The 17,097-nt window shown below is 54.6% G+C and overlaps 1 protein-coding gene across 1 annotated transcript; it reads left to right on the top strand.

The window, feature by feature from the left end:
* Positions 1-639: 639 nt before the first annotated feature.
* Positions 640-16,774, top strand: SLC35F6 (solute carrier family 35 member F6). Its single transcript, XM_014850317.3, has 6 exons — positions 640-863; positions 9,891-9,963; positions 10,733-10,904; positions 11,164-11,376; positions 12,204-12,314; positions 13,615-16,774. The coding sequence occupies exons 1-6, from the start codon at positions 787-789 to the stop codon at positions 14,082-14,084; spliced, it is 1,116 nt and encodes a 371-aa protein (XP_014705803.1). The 5' UTR covers positions 640-786; the 3' UTR covers positions 14,085-16,774.
* The last annotated feature ends 323 nt before the right edge of the window (positions 16,775-17,097 follow it).

The raw sequence follows: 17,097 nt of genomic DNA, 5'->3' as shown, positions 1-17,097 counted from the left end.
CAGAATTTTGAGGCGGTTAAATGGGGAAAATGGGCAGGGAAGGAGAGGGGTTAGGGATGTCCACTATCTGGTGTGATGAACTTCAAGGTACCACATTATCTCTTCCTTCTGTCATTCGTCATGGGTACCAACACAGAATTTTTCTTTCTGGAGGTCATGATGTTTCTGAAAACTCAGAGAACAAAGTTGTCTTATCACAGCTGGGAGGTACACATAAGCAAGAGTGATAGAACTAGCAGACCATGTATTTTGCAAAAGTGAGAGACGCCTAGTCATCGAGGCTATGTGCAGGCTAGAATTCACAGAGACTATTGAGTCAGGGTCATAGTTACAATACTGCTTCCTTTCCCTAAGATGGCTTCCTTCATGTTAATTTAAGATCTAGCTGTAACAGTTTGACATCATTCAGCTCAACCTCTCAAACGGTTTACCAAAGCTCTAACTAACATCCACGATGCATTCTCATTGCATCCTCTCATTATCTCCTTTCACAAATGGGGCGATCTGGGCCTGTGACCTGCCGCTGTCACCCTGGAAGCCTGTGCGTCCGGCTCCAGCCCTGCAGGGTACGGGCACCGTGGGTTGGACAAGGGCAGCAGCCGGGCCAGCGCCCTCCTAGGGGGGCGGAGCGAGCGGCGCGGGGCGGGGCCGGCTCTGGTCACGTGACGTCTGGCCCGGAAGCGCTCGCATCTGAGACCCCCGGTGACCGGGTCGTGAGCAGTTCTGTGGAGCGGGCGCGGAGGTCCCGGGGGTCCCTGCAGTTGCGCGTTCCCCGGGTCCACCGCCATGGCCTGGACCAGGTACCAGCTGTTCCTGGCCGGGCTCATGCTCGTCACCGGCTCCATCAACACGCTTTCGGCAAAGTGAGTCTGGGCCCGGCCGGGAGGGGAGGGGGCTCTGCCGGGCCCGCCGCGGCCCGCACGGGCGCTGGCGACCCTCGCTCTCCGTCCCCGTCCTTCCTTTCTCGGCTTCACTGGCCCGCCCAGGTTCTCCGGTCGGTTCACGCGGTTTCTGAACTACCCAAGGGGTGCGAGGGCCGGGAAATACGGAGCGAGGCCGTGCCCCGACTGGAGGATCCGAGCCCCGGCTTCGATCGCTGTGTGCTTGACCCCAGCGAGTCACCTCCCGTCTCCGCGCCTCAGTTTCCTCGTGTTTGAACGCAAGGTTTGGGTCAGTTCCTCTTGCCGACCCCTTCCAGCGCTGGCGTAGGAGGCCCCGCCGTCCGGGAGCCGGGGGCCGGGTGTGGGTGCGACTCCCAGCCTTGTGCACGCGAGCTACAGTTGAGGCCATGCAGGCCGAGTGAACGTGAGCCTGAGCCTGGAGAGCTGCTGCGACAGAGAAGGGGGTGCCCCATGGGCCCCTCCTGGAGGAAAGGTTACAGCTGGGCTTTGAAATTTCTGTGGGATTTCTACAGGTGGTGGGGACCTCGAAGCAGGGAACAGCAGGGCCAAATGAAGTGGATTGTAACTAGTTCCAAATGCCCAGGCCAGATTTTATCCCATAATCAAAGAGGGGCTTTTGAGCAGGGAGTTAGAGTTAAAAGTGATAGGATGAACCTAGTGGTCAAGGTGAAGAGTAGTTTGGTGCAGGGAAAGCCACTCCAAGGCTGCTGCATGGCAGATGAGGGGAACTAGGAGGTGGCAGTGAGGCGGGAAAGGAAGGGACAGGCAGGAGAGACCAGCAGCACAATGAAGCCACAAGGCCTGACCCACAGGCCTAAGACAGTGATCACTCCAGGGTTTCTGCTGGGAAAACAGAAATGTCATTAACCTAGACAGAGAGGGCAAGTGGGCAGCTGAGCTCTGAGGGATGAGAAAAGGTACTTGTGGGACAGTGAGGACAGTCCGCTGGAGGTTGAGGATTGAGGACCCAGGGCTGTCATGAGGCTGAGGGACCGAGCAGAGCCCCCTGTCTGTAATGTGCAGGGGGGCCCAGTCAGCAGTCCCTTCTCTTGGCACCCACCTCAGGTCAGGGCCTTCCTGCCCCTTCTGTTCCCTTCTGAGAGCCCGAGTACCCAGAGCCTGGCCTTTCTCTGAACCAGTTCCCAGGTGCATGTGCAGAACAGTGGACAGTGGCCTCTCCTGGTCAGACCTCACTTCCAGCTGGGCGCTGCCAGGCTCCAGGGCAATGGGGAGTCACCCCAGTCACCCTCTAGGCAATGCCCCAGGCCCCCCAGGGGCGGGGGTGGGGGGCGCTGGTCATATCTTATTCATTTTCGAAGCATTTATTTCTAGCCCACTCCATCAGTGATGTGAGAAATGCCCCAGAAGAGAGGTCTGGGAGAGAAGTACCTTGCTCAATTCATCAGACAGGTATAAGGTACCTACAGTGTGTGAGGCACTGTCTGGACTCAGGGAAGGAGACAGAAGTGACCAGGAGAAGACCTTGAGATGCTTAGAATCTGAGGTGGAGGACACAGATGTGTACACACTTTTCAATCACAATGTCCTTCCTTCTGCCAAAGGAATTGGAGCTCTGGATGAGACCCACCTGTCTCTCTGGTTGGGCTCTGGCCAGCTGAGTGTGTGTCTGTGTCTTGTGCTGGTCTCCTGCGCCCTGCGGCCTCCTGCAGGTCACTCCTTCTGCTGAGGCCTTAGCTGCAAAGGAGACAACCTGAGGGTTCCCATCTCGGTTAAGATCTGAACGAAGCAGAACAAGTTGTCCATCCATCCATCTGCTGCACCAGCCTAAGGCCTCAGTCAAGTGCTTAGAGAGTGGCTGTAGGTCTGCCAGGGCTTCTGTCCCCAAGGAGAGTTGAGATTACCAGTTACCACTGGGATGAACTGGTCTGACTCAGCTCCTTCCTTAAAATGCTCCAAACCAGTCAGGTAGGAAGTCAGGGGATCCTCAGTCCCAGGAGGCTTTGCCCTTAGAAGCTGCCAGAGAGGCAGGAAAGAGGCTCCCAGGTGGGGACCCAACCTGTGGTCCTGTCTCCTGCCCTGTAGCCTGATGTGGGGCCTCTCAGGAACCTCCCTATCTGAGACGGCCCCAAAATTGGACCCTAAGCAGTGTTCTAAGGCCAGACTGTGAGAAAGACGCTGTCAGAGAGAAAGAACATGGGAGAGTGGCTATGTACGTCCTGATGGGAGTTATCAATTTGAAATCACATTCTGACCTGCAGTTTCTGTCAGGGACAGACAGAGAAGATTGTGACCACAGCAAGTGCTATCCAGCTAATACAGAGAGAACACCATGTGCCAGGTCCCACTCTGGCCGCCTTTCATGTGTGAGTTTAATGAGTTCTCATAACCACCCCATGAGGTAGACAAACTCATCGTCCCAGATAAGGAAACTGAGGTGTGGAAAGATGTTACTTGCCCAAGTTCAATGCAGGTTTTAAGTGGCAGAGTTTATATTTGAGCCTGAGTGGTCTGCCTCTAGAATCCGTGCTCTTTACCACCAGTATGGGATGAGGCTGGGGACCTCTCTAGTCATTTTTTGGGGCATTTAGAGTTGTTAGAAACATAGAAATCATCCATTCCGATCCCCTCCCCACAATTTACGGTCAAGGTCCCAAGAGAAGTTTCTTTTTTATTATTTATTTATTTATATATTTTTTTTTTTTGAGGAAGATTAGCCCTGAGCTAACATCTGCTGCCAATCCTCCTCTTTTTGCTGAGGAAGACTGGCCCTGAGCTAACATCCATGCCCATCTTCGTCTACTTGTTATATGTGGGATGCCTACCACAGCATGGCTTGCCATGTGGTGCCATGTCCGCACCTGGGATCCGAACTGGCGAACCCTGGGCTGCTGAAGCGTAACGTGTGCACTTAACCGCTTGCGCCACCAGGCCAGCCCCCCAAGAGAAGTTTCTTTTTGTGACTCAGCTGGTTGGTGTCAGCAGGGACCGGAAGGCGGATCTCAACATTTTAGTCCAGTCCTGTTCCAAAAGTCCCTCTTCCTTGGGGATTTCTCCTCACATCTCCCAGACAAAGACAAGCATGTGCCCGTGGAAATTGTAATCTTCTAAGTGGCAAGGCGCCCTCCCTCGGGAACTGGGCAGTAAGCCTCTGTCTCAGCCCAGAGGACCCTGCTGTCACACTGCTTGTTTTCTGCCTGGAGCCGGAGGCCACTCAAGGTTCAGTTTCAGTCTCTAGTAGCCTCGTGCAGTTTCTTGGCCTGTGAAGTGAGCGTGTTTCCCTCCCCGGGTTCCTGGGGTGACTAAAGAGAGTGGATGAGGAAGTGGGTGTGAGCACGTGCTGCCTGCTGTGCTGGCACCACAGGTCAGCTCCCCACTGGAGGAGGCCACTCTGCCCACTCAGCAGGTTTGGGGACGCTGCAGGGAGATGGCCTGCCCTGGCTGGGGTGGAGACAGGGGTGACATACCTGCAGGAGGGAAAGCCGCCAGTCAGGCTGGCCCTTAGCCCCATCTCTGGGTCTTGGCAGAGTGCCCTTCCCTGTGAAATGGCTCCTTCCCCTTTCTTTCTTTTTTCTTTTTTTTTGAGGAAGATTAGCCCTGAGCTAACTGCTGCCAATCCTCCTCTTTTTGCTGAGGAAGACTGGTCCTGAGCTAACATCCGTGCCCATCTTCCTCTACTTTATATGTGGGACGCCTACCACAGCATGGCTTTGCCAAGCGTTGCCATGGATCCACCTGGGATCCAAACCCACAAACCCCTGGCCGCTGAAGTGGAACGTGCGTACTTAACCACTGTGCCATTGGGCCGGCCCCTCCTTCCCCTTTCTGTGGCTGCTTTCTCACCCCTCACCAGGACCTCCCACTGAGGCGTCTCCTGGAGACCAAGCGTGTCGCCCTCCCTGGACACTGCCTAGGGCTGTCTGCCTGGCTCAGTGGCTGTCTATAGGGTCATGCCCATTCTCTCGAATCCCACTGGGGTTCTTCATGCAGAGAGCCAGGGTCAAGTGGACGCTCATTGAGTAAGGCTCAGATCCCCTCCTAAACTTCTGCAGGCTGTGAAGCCCACCCAGCCAGGGAGGAGCCATGAGGGTGACTCCAACAGTCAGGCCTCCTGGGTCCAGGGACTCTGCCGGGAACATGACAAGAGGCCTGGGACCACTGGGCTTCTATTAGGGAAGGACTCTGTCCTTTCTGTGCCAGCTCTAACTTTTGTCTTGGTAGCTGTCCCCACCCTTGGGTTCCATGAGCTGCCATGGGACAGTTGCTTCAAAGGGGTTCCTGGGCCAGCTGGAGAAGGCCTTAAATCAGGAGGGCAGTGTAGTAGAGTGGAAAGAACATGAGGCTTGGAAGCTGTGGGATTAGACGAGTCGCTGCGCTTCTCCAAGCCTAAGTTTCATCTGTAAATGGACGTGATGATCCCTGCCCTGCCTTCTTCCCAGACACAAGGTAGGGTCTAGTGAGGAAGGTTTTCTGCTAGTCAGAGATGAGAGGGCTCGGCATCCTTTATCACCTCATGAGCCAGGACCACCCGCTGTGACACCCCAGAGAGCGGAGAAGCCCTGTTGCCCTTCTGAACATCCCCTGCAGGAGAAAGAAGCTGACTCATGGGGCTTTACAAACCCGGAATGAGAGAGGAAATGGCAGAGATTCTGCAGGGGACGGACACACAGCTAATCGGTCTGAGCCAGCCACAGCAGCCACTTCCTCAGTGTCCGCCCCCCCCACCCCCGACACGGACGCGCATCTCTCTCAGAATGCTGAACTTTGAGTTTGGGCAAGGCCACACTGGAGTGACTCACCCTCCAGCAAGGGGAGCCCACCCCCGAGCCTGCTGAGAAGCCTGCATCTGCCAGCAGAGCACAGTCCTCATGTGGCCTCAGCCTGACCCGTGGATCCCCACAGGCCTCCTGCCCTGGAGACCAGGGCTCTCTCCAGGATACGGTATCTAGAGCGAATGGAGGGCCCATCTGCAGGGCTGACCCTCTCCCCGCCCCAGCTGGGGTAATGGGAAGAGTCTGGAGTCAGAGGTGATAGAACTTCAGATGTTGAGGAAGGGGCACAGAACTGGAGATGGAGGCTCCGGGGTACAAGCCTGTGTCCCTCAAGCCCTCTCTGGTCCCTGGGTTCCTCGTCTGTCAAGTAAGGAGCTTTGTGTGATGATGGCTGAGTTTCTTCTCCTCTCAGCACTTTGTGGCTCTATGGAATGACAGGGGCAGTAGCCTGAGGCCTCTCCAGCTGCCTCTGCCTCAGCCAGCAGGGTAGGTCCCAGAGAGTGGATGCTTTCCCAGAAGCTTTCAGGCTGGAGCAGAGCAGGGCCACACTGACCCAATGCAAGGGGAGATGGCTTCTGCTTGGTAGAGGGAAAAGAGGGAGAAGGGGCAGAAAAGAACTTTTATCGAATTCCTGCCATGTTCCCAGTCTTAGATGTTTTATTTATTACTTTTGACAGTTCATCAGTGTAGGCATTATTATCCCCATCTTATAGATGAGAAAACTATAATTTGTCCAGCCTGTGAGACTCAAACATCTGAGCTGTCCAAGGATCCTGCTGCCTTTCCTGAATGTACATTGAAACAGATGGGTTTGGCCCTAGCCCCACCCGTTGTTAACTGTACGAGTCTGAGCACAGCTCTTGCCACACCTGCGCCCAAGCCTTGACGTCTTCACTGTAAAATAAGGATCTCCGTCTTGAGACTTCGACCAGACATCCCACGTGGAGTGCTTAGCGCAGGCCTGGCGCAAAGTCAGTGCTCAATGAATTGTACCTTTATAAAAACTGTTAGTGAAGTGTTTTGCAAATAGCCAAGTGCTGTCCTGCCTTAGGGGTCAGACGCTGTCATCCCCAGAGGAACTGAGGCTGGATTTTAGCTCTTGTTCTGTGCTACCTGGGGTCCTCTGTGGCTGCACAGTGAGCCAAAGTCTGTCTCAAGGCCAGGACTCCCTCAGAAGTCTTCCCGTCAGAAGCCTGACTCATCCCAAAGTGCCTGCAGGCCTGATCTCCCTGGCCTGAAGAGAGGCTGGGCAGGGCAGCCTGTCCCTGACACTCAATCTCTTAGGCTGCAAGCCTGCCCCAGGCCCTCAGATACAAAAAGATTCCATTTCCCCAGCTGGGAACGCTGCCAGCCCCAACCTGTTCAGGCAGACCCACCCCTTGGAGAAAGTGAGCACAGCCATTGGAGGAGGGGAGGGAGCTCAGCACCACCCTACAGCCAGCTCCCCACATGGTGCCCCACTTTGGGAGGACAGGCCCAACTTGTCCCACCGGCAGGGGGCACCTCAAACTGGGTGGCAAATGAGGACTCATGGAGACACTGACTCTGGACTGGAGTACCTGCCTCTTTGCTCAGTGAAATCTGCAAGTCCCATTCATTCAGCAAAAGAATGTTTGAGCTGCTGTCTGGTAATGTGCCAGGAGCAGGGGACTGAGAGATGTGGAAGTTGCTGGATGCTGAGCTCACGCTCTCTCAAGTGACGGTCACTGTGGAACCAGAAAGTGATACAGGTGTGAGTTGTCATTACTGTAAGCTGCGTAGGTGGTGACCCAGAGGGAGTTCTGGGAGGTGGCTCCACCACTAGATCTGGAGGTCATTTTGAGCCTGTCAGTCGGTGCTCTGGGTGTGGCCCCAGGATGAGGAAGGAGCTCCACACCTGCCCTTGTCCTAGGCTTCTGGTTGCTCTTCATGGACTGGGCAGGCCCTCCCATGCTCCTGGAGGAGCTCTGGCTCCAGCCCCGGGAATTCCCCTCTCTCCAACCGACCTTCTCACTTGCCCCGGGGCAGTTGGCTCTGCGCCACCGCCACCGGTAAAGCTTGACCTCTTCTCTCTTCCTTGCTTCTCCTCTGTTCTGCTCTGTTGCCTCACCCACGCCCTCCCAGAAGGCTATTTCTGCAATAGCGAGTCTGAGTTGGAGAGCAGGAGAGCAGGCCTGCCTGGGTGAGGCACAGAGTTGGTGTGTGGCCGACACCCACATCCAAGTCCTGTCCTGCCCAGGATCCAAGGGCCAGAACCTGCAGCAGATCAGGCAGAAACGAGCCCCCAGAGAGCAGGTGGTTTCTGGTCGGTAGTGGGGGCTTTCTTTGCCCCATTGGTACTGGTTACAGCCTGCTCCCCTGACTTGGGCAGGGCTCCAGATTTCTCTCTACCTTCCAGTCATATTTCCCAAGGGGTCGTATCAGATCCTCTCCCCACCCTTCAGCTCTCCTTTGACCCCCACCACTCCCAGGAAGCACAAGCCCTCCAACTGCCCCTCTCTACATCTCTGGGGTGTGTAGGGTCTCCCACTGTGAGACAAGTTGGCTGTAGGCCTGTTTGTCACTCACCCTGGGGTGTGTTCAGATCTCTGAGTAGACCTGGTCTCTCCCTCACAGGTCTGTGCTACCCCCACCATTGACCCCGCCCTCCCCCTGCCAGCATCAGGCCATCATGCCCTTGCCCAGGGCTGTGGGAAAGAGTTCCCTGTTCCCCTCCCTAAACTCAGGGCACAGAGAAGCCAGGGCTGAACAGGATCTTTGTCAACCTCAGACCCTACCAGCTTGGCACAACCGGTGGCCAATGCTCATGGCACAGGAAGTAGAGGGTCCCCTGCCCTTTAGGAGCTCAGGCTTATAGCATAGATGAGCCAGTGGAGTAGGGCCGAATGCTACAATGTGGCTGCTCTTGACAGATATTGCAAAGAAAGACATTTAAGAAGAAGTAGTCCTGAGTCTTGTACTTTAGAGACAGCCACCTACATGGGGGTTGCTGCAGAGGGAGCGTGTCAGTGGCTCACAGGAAACAGCCCTGGGTCTGCGTTGACTTGAGTCAGCAGTGTGATGTGGCAGACGCGGTCAAAGCATATCAACTAATCTAGGATGTCCACCACGAGGGAGGGGCCACCATCTTGCCAGACTCAGTCTGGGCCGGATCACATGACCTTGGGCCTGAGCCTGGGCCCCCCCGGAGCACTTCCAGAAGTCAGCAGCCAGGGAAGTGAAAGGTTAGAAGGGCTGGGGCTGTTGAGCCAGGAGATGAGAAGATTCAGAAGAAGGTGGAAAAGTCACCAAATATCTGAAGGGCTTTCAAGTGAGAGAGAGATCAGATTAGGCCCCAGCGACACAACTAAGCCCAGCAAAATTGAAGTTCAGGAGTGGGAACTTGAGTGCACAGATGGAGGACCGTGCGGGATGATTGCTGGTAGCTGCCCAGAGTGCCATGCCACGAAGACTTGTGGGCACGTGTCGGGGCTTGATGGGGGGCATACCATAGTCGGTTACGCCGTCTGCCAGGGTGCTGGCTGCGAGGCCGCCACCAGTGCAGTGTACTTGCCACCTGTTTCGAGTCAGTGCTCAAAAGACCCTCCAAACCCTCCAGGTTACCTGAAGGGGACCAGGTGTGTGTCAGGCGGTCATTCCAAGGGCCAAATTGCCCTTGTAGGCCAGGGGCGCTTGATACTTTTTGTGCTGTGGATCCCTTTGATAGTCTGGTGAAGCTTAGAGTACTGTTTTAAAATATGCAAATAAATGTACTTCCTAGAGTATTGTCTTAAAATGTACAAATAAAAGACCAAGGATTACAGGAAAAGCCAATTATATTGAAATAAAGTTATTAAAACATTAAAAAAGCAAAGTTGTGATTTAGTAATATGTGTGTGTATACACTTCTTGACACATAAAATTATAAGTAGTGGGTCTAATTACTGTAATTTTGGAGAAGTGATGAGTGTAAATGATACTTCACAATATGCGCAACGACCCTAATGTGATAATGAGAATAGCTGTGATTTCTATGTGACAAAGTCACAGGTACTGCAATACTACATTCATGATTTGAGGAAGTGCTAACTTTCAGTTGATGGTTCATGAAATTTCAGCTAAAGGCCCCCACATTCTGTCCGCAATCCCAGATGAAGACTCCTCCCTGTGGAGATGGCCCCTTGGAGAGGGAGCCCCACTTTCAGCCGAGTCCCCTAAGTCTGGCCTCTTGGCATTGAGAGAAACTAGCTTGTCTGCAGGCACCAGGGCCAGGGTTTGACCTTCTCTCTCTGTGCTGCAGGTGGGCAGACAACTTCGTGGCCCAGGGCTGTGGAGGGAGCAAGGAACACAGCTTCCAGCATCCCTTCCTCCAGGTATCTGCCCTGTCCCTCCCCGCCTCCCATCTTCCAGGCCTCGGGGCATGTGTCCCCCATGAGGCCCTGCTGTTTCCTGACCTAGGGGTGGAGACTTCCTCTGCTCCCAGAAGAGCTATCCCCTTTCTCTCCCTCCCCAGAACAAAGGGCAGGGTGTGGGTGCCCCTGGAAGATGGCAGAGGGCACAGTCTTCTGCCAGAAGCCAGCTCAAGTCCTGGTGAGCGGTCATGCCCTGGGCACCATGAGGCCAGCCCTCCCACGTCCAAGTCAGGTCACATTTGGGAAACATCCCCAGTAGCAAAACCTGCTGTCCATCCACAGGGAGCCCCGACCCCGCTGGGACAGTGCAGACACCATAAATGGAAGGCAGCTTGTTGCTAGTCTAGGAAGCGGAAGACTCAATTTCAGCCCCAGCTCTGCCAGCAACTTGCTCTGTGACTTTAAATAAGTCCTTCAGCCTCTCTAGGCCTCAGTTTCTCCATCTGGAACTTGACCAGGGGTTGGCCTAGATCGGTAGTTTTCACACCAGGCTCACACAGCCTTAGGGTGTCCATAGCGGTGTTTCGTGGACTAGGGGGAGACCCAGGAGGCAGTCACTGGCCTCCCCCACACAGCAGCTCTGCTTTTATCTGTTTTACCTGTTGGGGTTATAGGTATATAGCGTTACAGGTATATGTGAGCTCTTGTTTGAAGAAAGATCGTGTTTAAAGAATTTTGTTAAAGGTGGCCCTCCCTCCCGCTGTGAGCTCCTGTGCTTCTGTCCCCGCAGGCAGTGGGCATGTTCCTGGGAGAGTTCTCCTGCCTGGCTGTCTTCTACCTGCTCCGGTGCAGAGCTGCCGGGCAGCCAGACGCCAGCCTGGGTCCCCAGCAGCCCTTCAACCCACTTCTTTTTCTGCCCCCAGCCCTCTGCGACATGACTGGAACCAGCATCATGTATGTGGGTGAGTAGCTGCCAGGCCGAGAAGGGCTCAGTGAAGCCCATGGCCTGAGGGAGCCACTGGGAAAACAGCCACCCCCATGCCCAGCTCATCTTCACCTCACCCCTGCCTCTCCCACAGACGTTCTCACCCACACGCACGCACTCAACCAAGGTTTATTGAGCACAGGCTATGTGTGAGGCGTCTTCAGCCCTGAGGACACCTCAGTGAATAGACAGCCTTGGCCCTCAGGAGCTAACATAGTGTATCTCTCCTCTCCTAGCCCTGAACATGACCAGTGCCTCAAGCTTCCAGATGCTGCGGGGAGCAGTGATCATATTCACAGGCCTGTTCTCGGTGGCCTTCCTGGGGCGGAGGCTGGCGCTGAGCCAGTGGCTGGGCATCCTTGTGACCATTGCAGGACTGGTGGTCGTGGGCCTAGCTGACCTCCTGAGCAAGCACGACGATCAGCACAAGCTCAGCGAAGTGATCACAGGTGCGGCTGGGGTCGGGGCTCCAGGGGCTGCCCATCCTGTCCTGTCCCCGCTGGGAGCCCAGCACAGAGTCATTCCACAGACTTTTACAAGCTCTGCTGTATGCTAGGCGCTGGGTGAGGGCATGTGGGGGACCAGCTGACGTGGACATGTACCTGCTCTCAAGGTGACAGAGTGTAGGGAAGAACAGAGAGGCATAAACAGCATGAGAGAGGGGCAGACAGGAGCAGGGAGATCAGAGGAAGGCGAGGGCTGTGCTGTGATATCCATACATAGGCACAGGCTGCCGGGCTGGGGAGAGGAAGGCAATGAGTGTTGTGGAGCACTTACCAAGTACCCAACCCGGTGCTGAGCACTGTGTTCATCATCACAGTAATCCTCATAATCCTAGAAAGGAAGCATGGCAGCCCGTTTTACAGTGGAGTCACTACCCTGGCCCCTCAGAGGCAGGATTAAACCAGAAATGTATATCTCAAAGCCTCTTACTTCTCAAAAGACCTGCCTACCCTACTCTGCAGCTCTCAGGCCCAGGCAGGCCTCTGGACCTTCTGGAGCCTCAGCCCAGAGAGGGTGACAGTGCCTGTCCTGCTGGCCTGCCCCTCTACCCCCCAGAGGCCAGGAGATCAGGCATGGGGGCTGTCATGACCATGCTTTATGAACTGTATGGTGCCCTGCAAAAGTCAGGGGCTCTGGGTGTTGTTATGTGTCTGGGAGCTGCCTCCCTCAGCACTGGACCCGCCACCCTGCCAATGGCCCAGTGGCCTTGCTGTCTTGCTGTCCTGACCCAGGTTCAGCCCTGGCCTCACCCTGGGCGCCTCTCTTCTCACAGGGGACCTGTTGATCATCATGGCCCAGATCATCATCTCCATCCAGATGGTGCTAGAGGAGAAGTTCGTCTACAAGCACAACGTGCACCCGCTGCGGGCAGTTGGCACTGAGGGTGTGTGAGCGCAGGGGCTGGGACGAGGGTGCTGGTTGGGGGGACACCCTGGAGGGTAGCACATGGAGGGAATGCATAAGTGGGAACACTGGGAGAGGGTGAGCCCCTTGCCCCTACTCCTTCCTCTGTTCACCACATATGTGTTGACAAATAGTCTGACACCTGCTGTGCACATGGCCTGGAGCTAGAGGAGGAAGAGGATGAAGATGAATGAGATGCAGTTCCCACTCTAGAGGAGTTGACCAGCAGGAAAGGACAGCAGTGCGTGTTACCTCAGACCACTTGTGCTCAAGTGATATTTCACTTATCGGGCATGTCTGAACGTCTTGGGGCAGGGAGGGTTGCCTCTGAGCTGCAAATTTCAACAGGCAAGAGTAGGGAGGCGGAATCTCCAGACAGAGTGATGGCATGGGGAGCTGAACATGAGTTTGGAAACCAGTGAGGAGTACAGGGTGAGAGACACAGGTTTGAGGGTGGGGAAATGATGGGAAATTGAGTAGGTCAAGGTCATATCATGGAGAACCTTGAACATCAGACAAGTGGATTTAGACTTTAAATGACAGGCAGGGAGGAACTACTGTAGGTTTTTGAGCATGGAAATAACTATCGAAATTATGCTTTAAAAATGTGAAACTAGCAGGGTGTTCAGAGCAGTGCTGCCAAGTGTGACCTGTGGACTAGTCAGGGAGCCGCTTGTGCCTGGTCCACAGTGAGCTGAGGCTTATGGCAGAGTGTTAATCCACTCGCTCATCCAGCATACTGTCTGTTTCCACTCTTTTATTTTTTTCCTAGCAAGACTTTCTGAATGAAGCAGTATGTTGATTTACATTCTGGTCCAGCTCCTTGTCACAGACCAGTGACACTGAATTAGAGAGCTATGTTTTTCCACACTTGTGAGAGCAGTGTAGTGATTGCAGCAATTTTTTTTAAATGAATAGGATAAAATTTAAAAGTGTCCGAGAACATTGTGCATTCTAAGAGTAGCTATGTTTCATGAAAGTGTGCGTGTGTGTACATGCCTGTGCACATGTATACTGGTTACTATATAAAATGTATTTCTTACTCTTGGTCCAGTCAGAAAATGCAGATTAAAGTGAAGAAGGGGCAGCTAGAGCCCATTCAGTAGGCCGTTGTGAATTCCTGATGAGAGGGATGGCTCCAGGACCTGAAAGGAAGGAGCTGGTATGAGGGCCGCTAGGAAGGGGTGGCCGGGCGCTCAGTGGAGCCCTTGCTGGGCGGAACATGCTGGGAATCTGGGGGCCGAGTGGGGAGTGTGACGTGCTTCCTCCGTTCTCCACAGGCCTCTTTGGCTTGGTGATCCTCTCCCTGCTGCTGGTGCCCATGTACTACATCCCCGCCGGCTCCTTCAGTGGAAACCCTCGCGGGGTGCTAGAGGACGCACTGGACGCCTTCTGCCAGGTGGGCCGACAACCGCTCATCGCCCTGGCACTGCTGGGCAACATCAGCAGCATTGCCTTCTTCAACTTTGCGGGCATCAGTGTCACTAAGGAACTGAGTGCCACCACCCGCATGGTACTGGACAGCCTGCGTACCGTTGTCATCTGGGCACTGAGCCTGGCACTGGGCTGGGAGGCCTTCCACCCTCTGCAGATCCTCGGGTTCCTCATCCTCCTGTTGGGCACTGCCCTCTACAACGGGCTGCACCGCCCACTGCTGACCCGCCTGTCCAGGGGCCGGCCCCCAGCAGAAGAGGGCGAGCATGAGAGACTGCTGGGTGGCTCTCGGACTGCCATCAACGATGCCAGCTGAGCCTCCTGCAGGGCCTCTGCTGCCACCTGGATGCTCCCTGTTCACCCTGAGGATGAGGTCACACAGGCTGGTGAGCCTCGAGTGCCCTGTCCTAAGGCCTCACCTTGCTCCTGCCCACACACTGCCAGGGAAGCTGCTGCCATAGAAAATGACATGACACCCAGGTCCTCCTTTGTCACAACCCCCTGCAGAGAGGTGTCACCCAGCCCCCACAGGCCTGAGGGCAGTGACTGACCCCTGCCTGGCTCCACGAGGAAGTCACTTAGCCTTCTTAGGGCCACGGTTGCCTCATTTGCACCCACCTGTGCAGATGGTTATGAAAGTTAAGCACCATATTTCCTAAAACTTTTAAAGTATCCCCTAACCCTGTCTGGAGACCTAGGCTTCAGCCGGGCCATGCTGCAGATTCAGTGTATGCACCCTAGCCCATTACCTACTCGCTCTGAGCCTTGGTGTCCTGCTCTGTAAAGCAGAAGATGTCGACGCTGTGGCTTCAGTGCCTTCCAGCCCCAGCTGGGCCCAATCTATGGGCCTATGATTTTGACCAACCTTGGAAATGAGTGACAGCCCATTTATTTATTGGAAATGCTTCTCTCCTCAAGCCTGTTTTGATGTCCTTGCTCACACATCCTCAAGGCCTCCGTGCCGGGAACGGATTACAGGGGGATTCCAGGCAGCCCTTGATAACAGCTTTTAGGAACCCTTCACCTTCCATTTTAAAGGTGAGGAACCCGAGGCCTAGAGTTGTAAATTGTTTGGTAAGAGGGCTCTCCTACTGTGGGCTCTGGCCATGCAGCCACATGATCCCGCCACAGGCTGGATCTAGAGCATATCTGCACCTCAGCACCCCCCCACCCCAAACCTGACTTCTAGAGAACCTTCCAGGATGCTGGATTCCCTAGGATTCTACCGTTTAAAGTAATTCTGGTGTCTCAGGCGTTAAGTGCTTAACTTTCATTCTCTTTCATCACAGCCTGTACAGGTGGGTGCAGATGAGGCAACCGTGGCCCCGAGAAGGTGAAGTGACTTCCTCGTGAAGCCACTATTCTAAGCTAGGTTTGCCTGATCCGAAACCTGTTGTCCCCACCTCCCATATGGGTCTCTGGGGTTTTGGGGGGATTTCCTGCAGCTAGGATGGAAACATTGTGCTGTTGTCCTCCTGGTCACCCCACCCAGAAGAGAGGGGCCTGGCATAGGGCCTGCAGGGAGCTGGGTGGCCCTCCACTCCAGTGTTTCTCACTCGGGTAGTTTCTGGAGCCTCAGCCCACCTTACTGGGCAGCTCAGTCATAGAACAAAACGCTGAATGCTTTCCTTAACCTAGGTTCTAGGGGAAGGGATGCTTAACAAGCGAAGCCCTAGGACTGCATGGGAATCCAGCAGGTTCTTAGAGTTTGTTGGCAGAGGAGGGCTTCTTCATCCCACCAGCTCTGAGTCTCAGGGGCCCCCTGAGCTTTTTGGGGCCACAGTGTGTGTCACAGGAAGAAGGAAATGGAGAGCAAGGGTGGTGGGGACTACAGCTGCCTTGTCCAAAAATCCGGGGCCTTAGAATGTTGTTTTAGGCTTTATTTTTAAAAAGAAAAGGGAAATTTGCAGTATGGACTCTTTTTGATGAGAGGGAAGGAGCACAAGGGGTGGAACGTTCCTGGAGGTAGCGTCTAGAATGCTGAGGTGGAAAAGCTCTAGGGTCCCAAAGCATAGAAATCACCCAGTCCACCATTCATTGTTCCGATGAAGAAACTAAAGCCCAGAGAGAGGAAGGAACTTCCCAAGGTCACACTGCCAGTGACCGGCAAGGCCAGACTTCCTGGTCCTCAGTCCTTGCCTGTTCCATTCTGCCACAGGGAATGTAGCCAGGAGCCTGTACCAAGAGTCCAGGACGGCCCCTCTGCCACGGGCTGCCCAGCCTGTGCACTCAGCTGTGCACACCGCTTCAGAGGGTGGTAGGGAAGCACTTGGCTTTTATTTGAGTGCTGCCATGGGGAACTGTGTTGATTTTAATGCTGTAAGGGCTGGCAGAATCGTAATGGGACTTCAGTGGTCAGGGGTGGCAGAGCATAGGGACGCCCCATCAGGCCTGCCACCAACTCAGGGAACCCGCTTTACCTCCTGGAGCTTTGGGTCTTCACAGCTCTAAAATGAGAAAGCCCGCCTCCATCTCGCAGAATGAGTGTGAAAATTACATAAGATGATAAACCGAAGGTGCCTGTACACGCCAGCGCACAGCGGAGTGTCACTTAGGGCTGCACTGTCCACCAGGGTGGTCTGCCTGGGGCACCGAAGTCCCAGCAGAGGCATGGCGCTGAACGTCGGTTTTGCTCAGCGTGGAAGAAACATTTTATCAGAACACCATCATGGAGTAGAGTGTGAAATTGACATGGATAGGATAAAACAGGACACCTCGAGAAAGTGTTATGCTGACTGTAGGTGCCCTCCCAGCCTCTGTCAGGGCTGCTTTGGAGTGAGAGGCCTTGCTGTGTCGTGCTGGTCATGTACAAGGATAAGGACCTCCACTCTCCTGCTGAGTCTGGAGGGTCACGGGGAATGTCTCTGTCTGTGGCCTACCATTCTGAGTGGAGTAAGGGAACCCTGAATGGTGGAAGTTTGGCACCAAGGCCCTGAACCCCAAAATCAGAATAACTGATAACAGACTTCTGTAAACCTCGGTTCAAATACAGTGTAATTTAAATCATCTGCATAGTGAACTGATTAGTCCCTGCTGCTGGCTGACTGGTCCTAGGGGAGCCTGGGGCTGGGGCTTCCTCCAGGACTGCCATCCAGGCCCTGGAGTAGCCCCTAGGCTCCTCTCCGCCAGGAATCTGCCCATAAGGCAGAGATTTGGTCCCGTGCCACATGGTTCTGTTTGCCTTCACTTGGTCCAAAGGACTCTGCGTCGTTTAACAGACAGACAGCACTCCAGGAGGTCAGAGCTCTGACCCCTGATGAGGACAGTCAGGAGTGGAGCAAAGCGTCACGTGGTATAGGGGAAAGAAGCAGAATCAGGCGTCAGAGAGC

Source organism: Equus asinus, chromosome 6, assembly GCF_041296235.1.
Source record: "Equus asinus isolate D_3611 breed Donkey chromosome 6, EquAss-T2T_v2, whole genome shotgun sequence".
In the NCBI taxonomy this organism is placed as follows: domain Eukaryota; kingdom Metazoa; phylum Chordata; class Mammalia; order Perissodactyla; family Equidae; genus Equus; species Equus asinus.
Note: the sequence above shows the minus strand (reverse complement) of the source record. Positions and strands in the feature narration are given on the sequence as shown.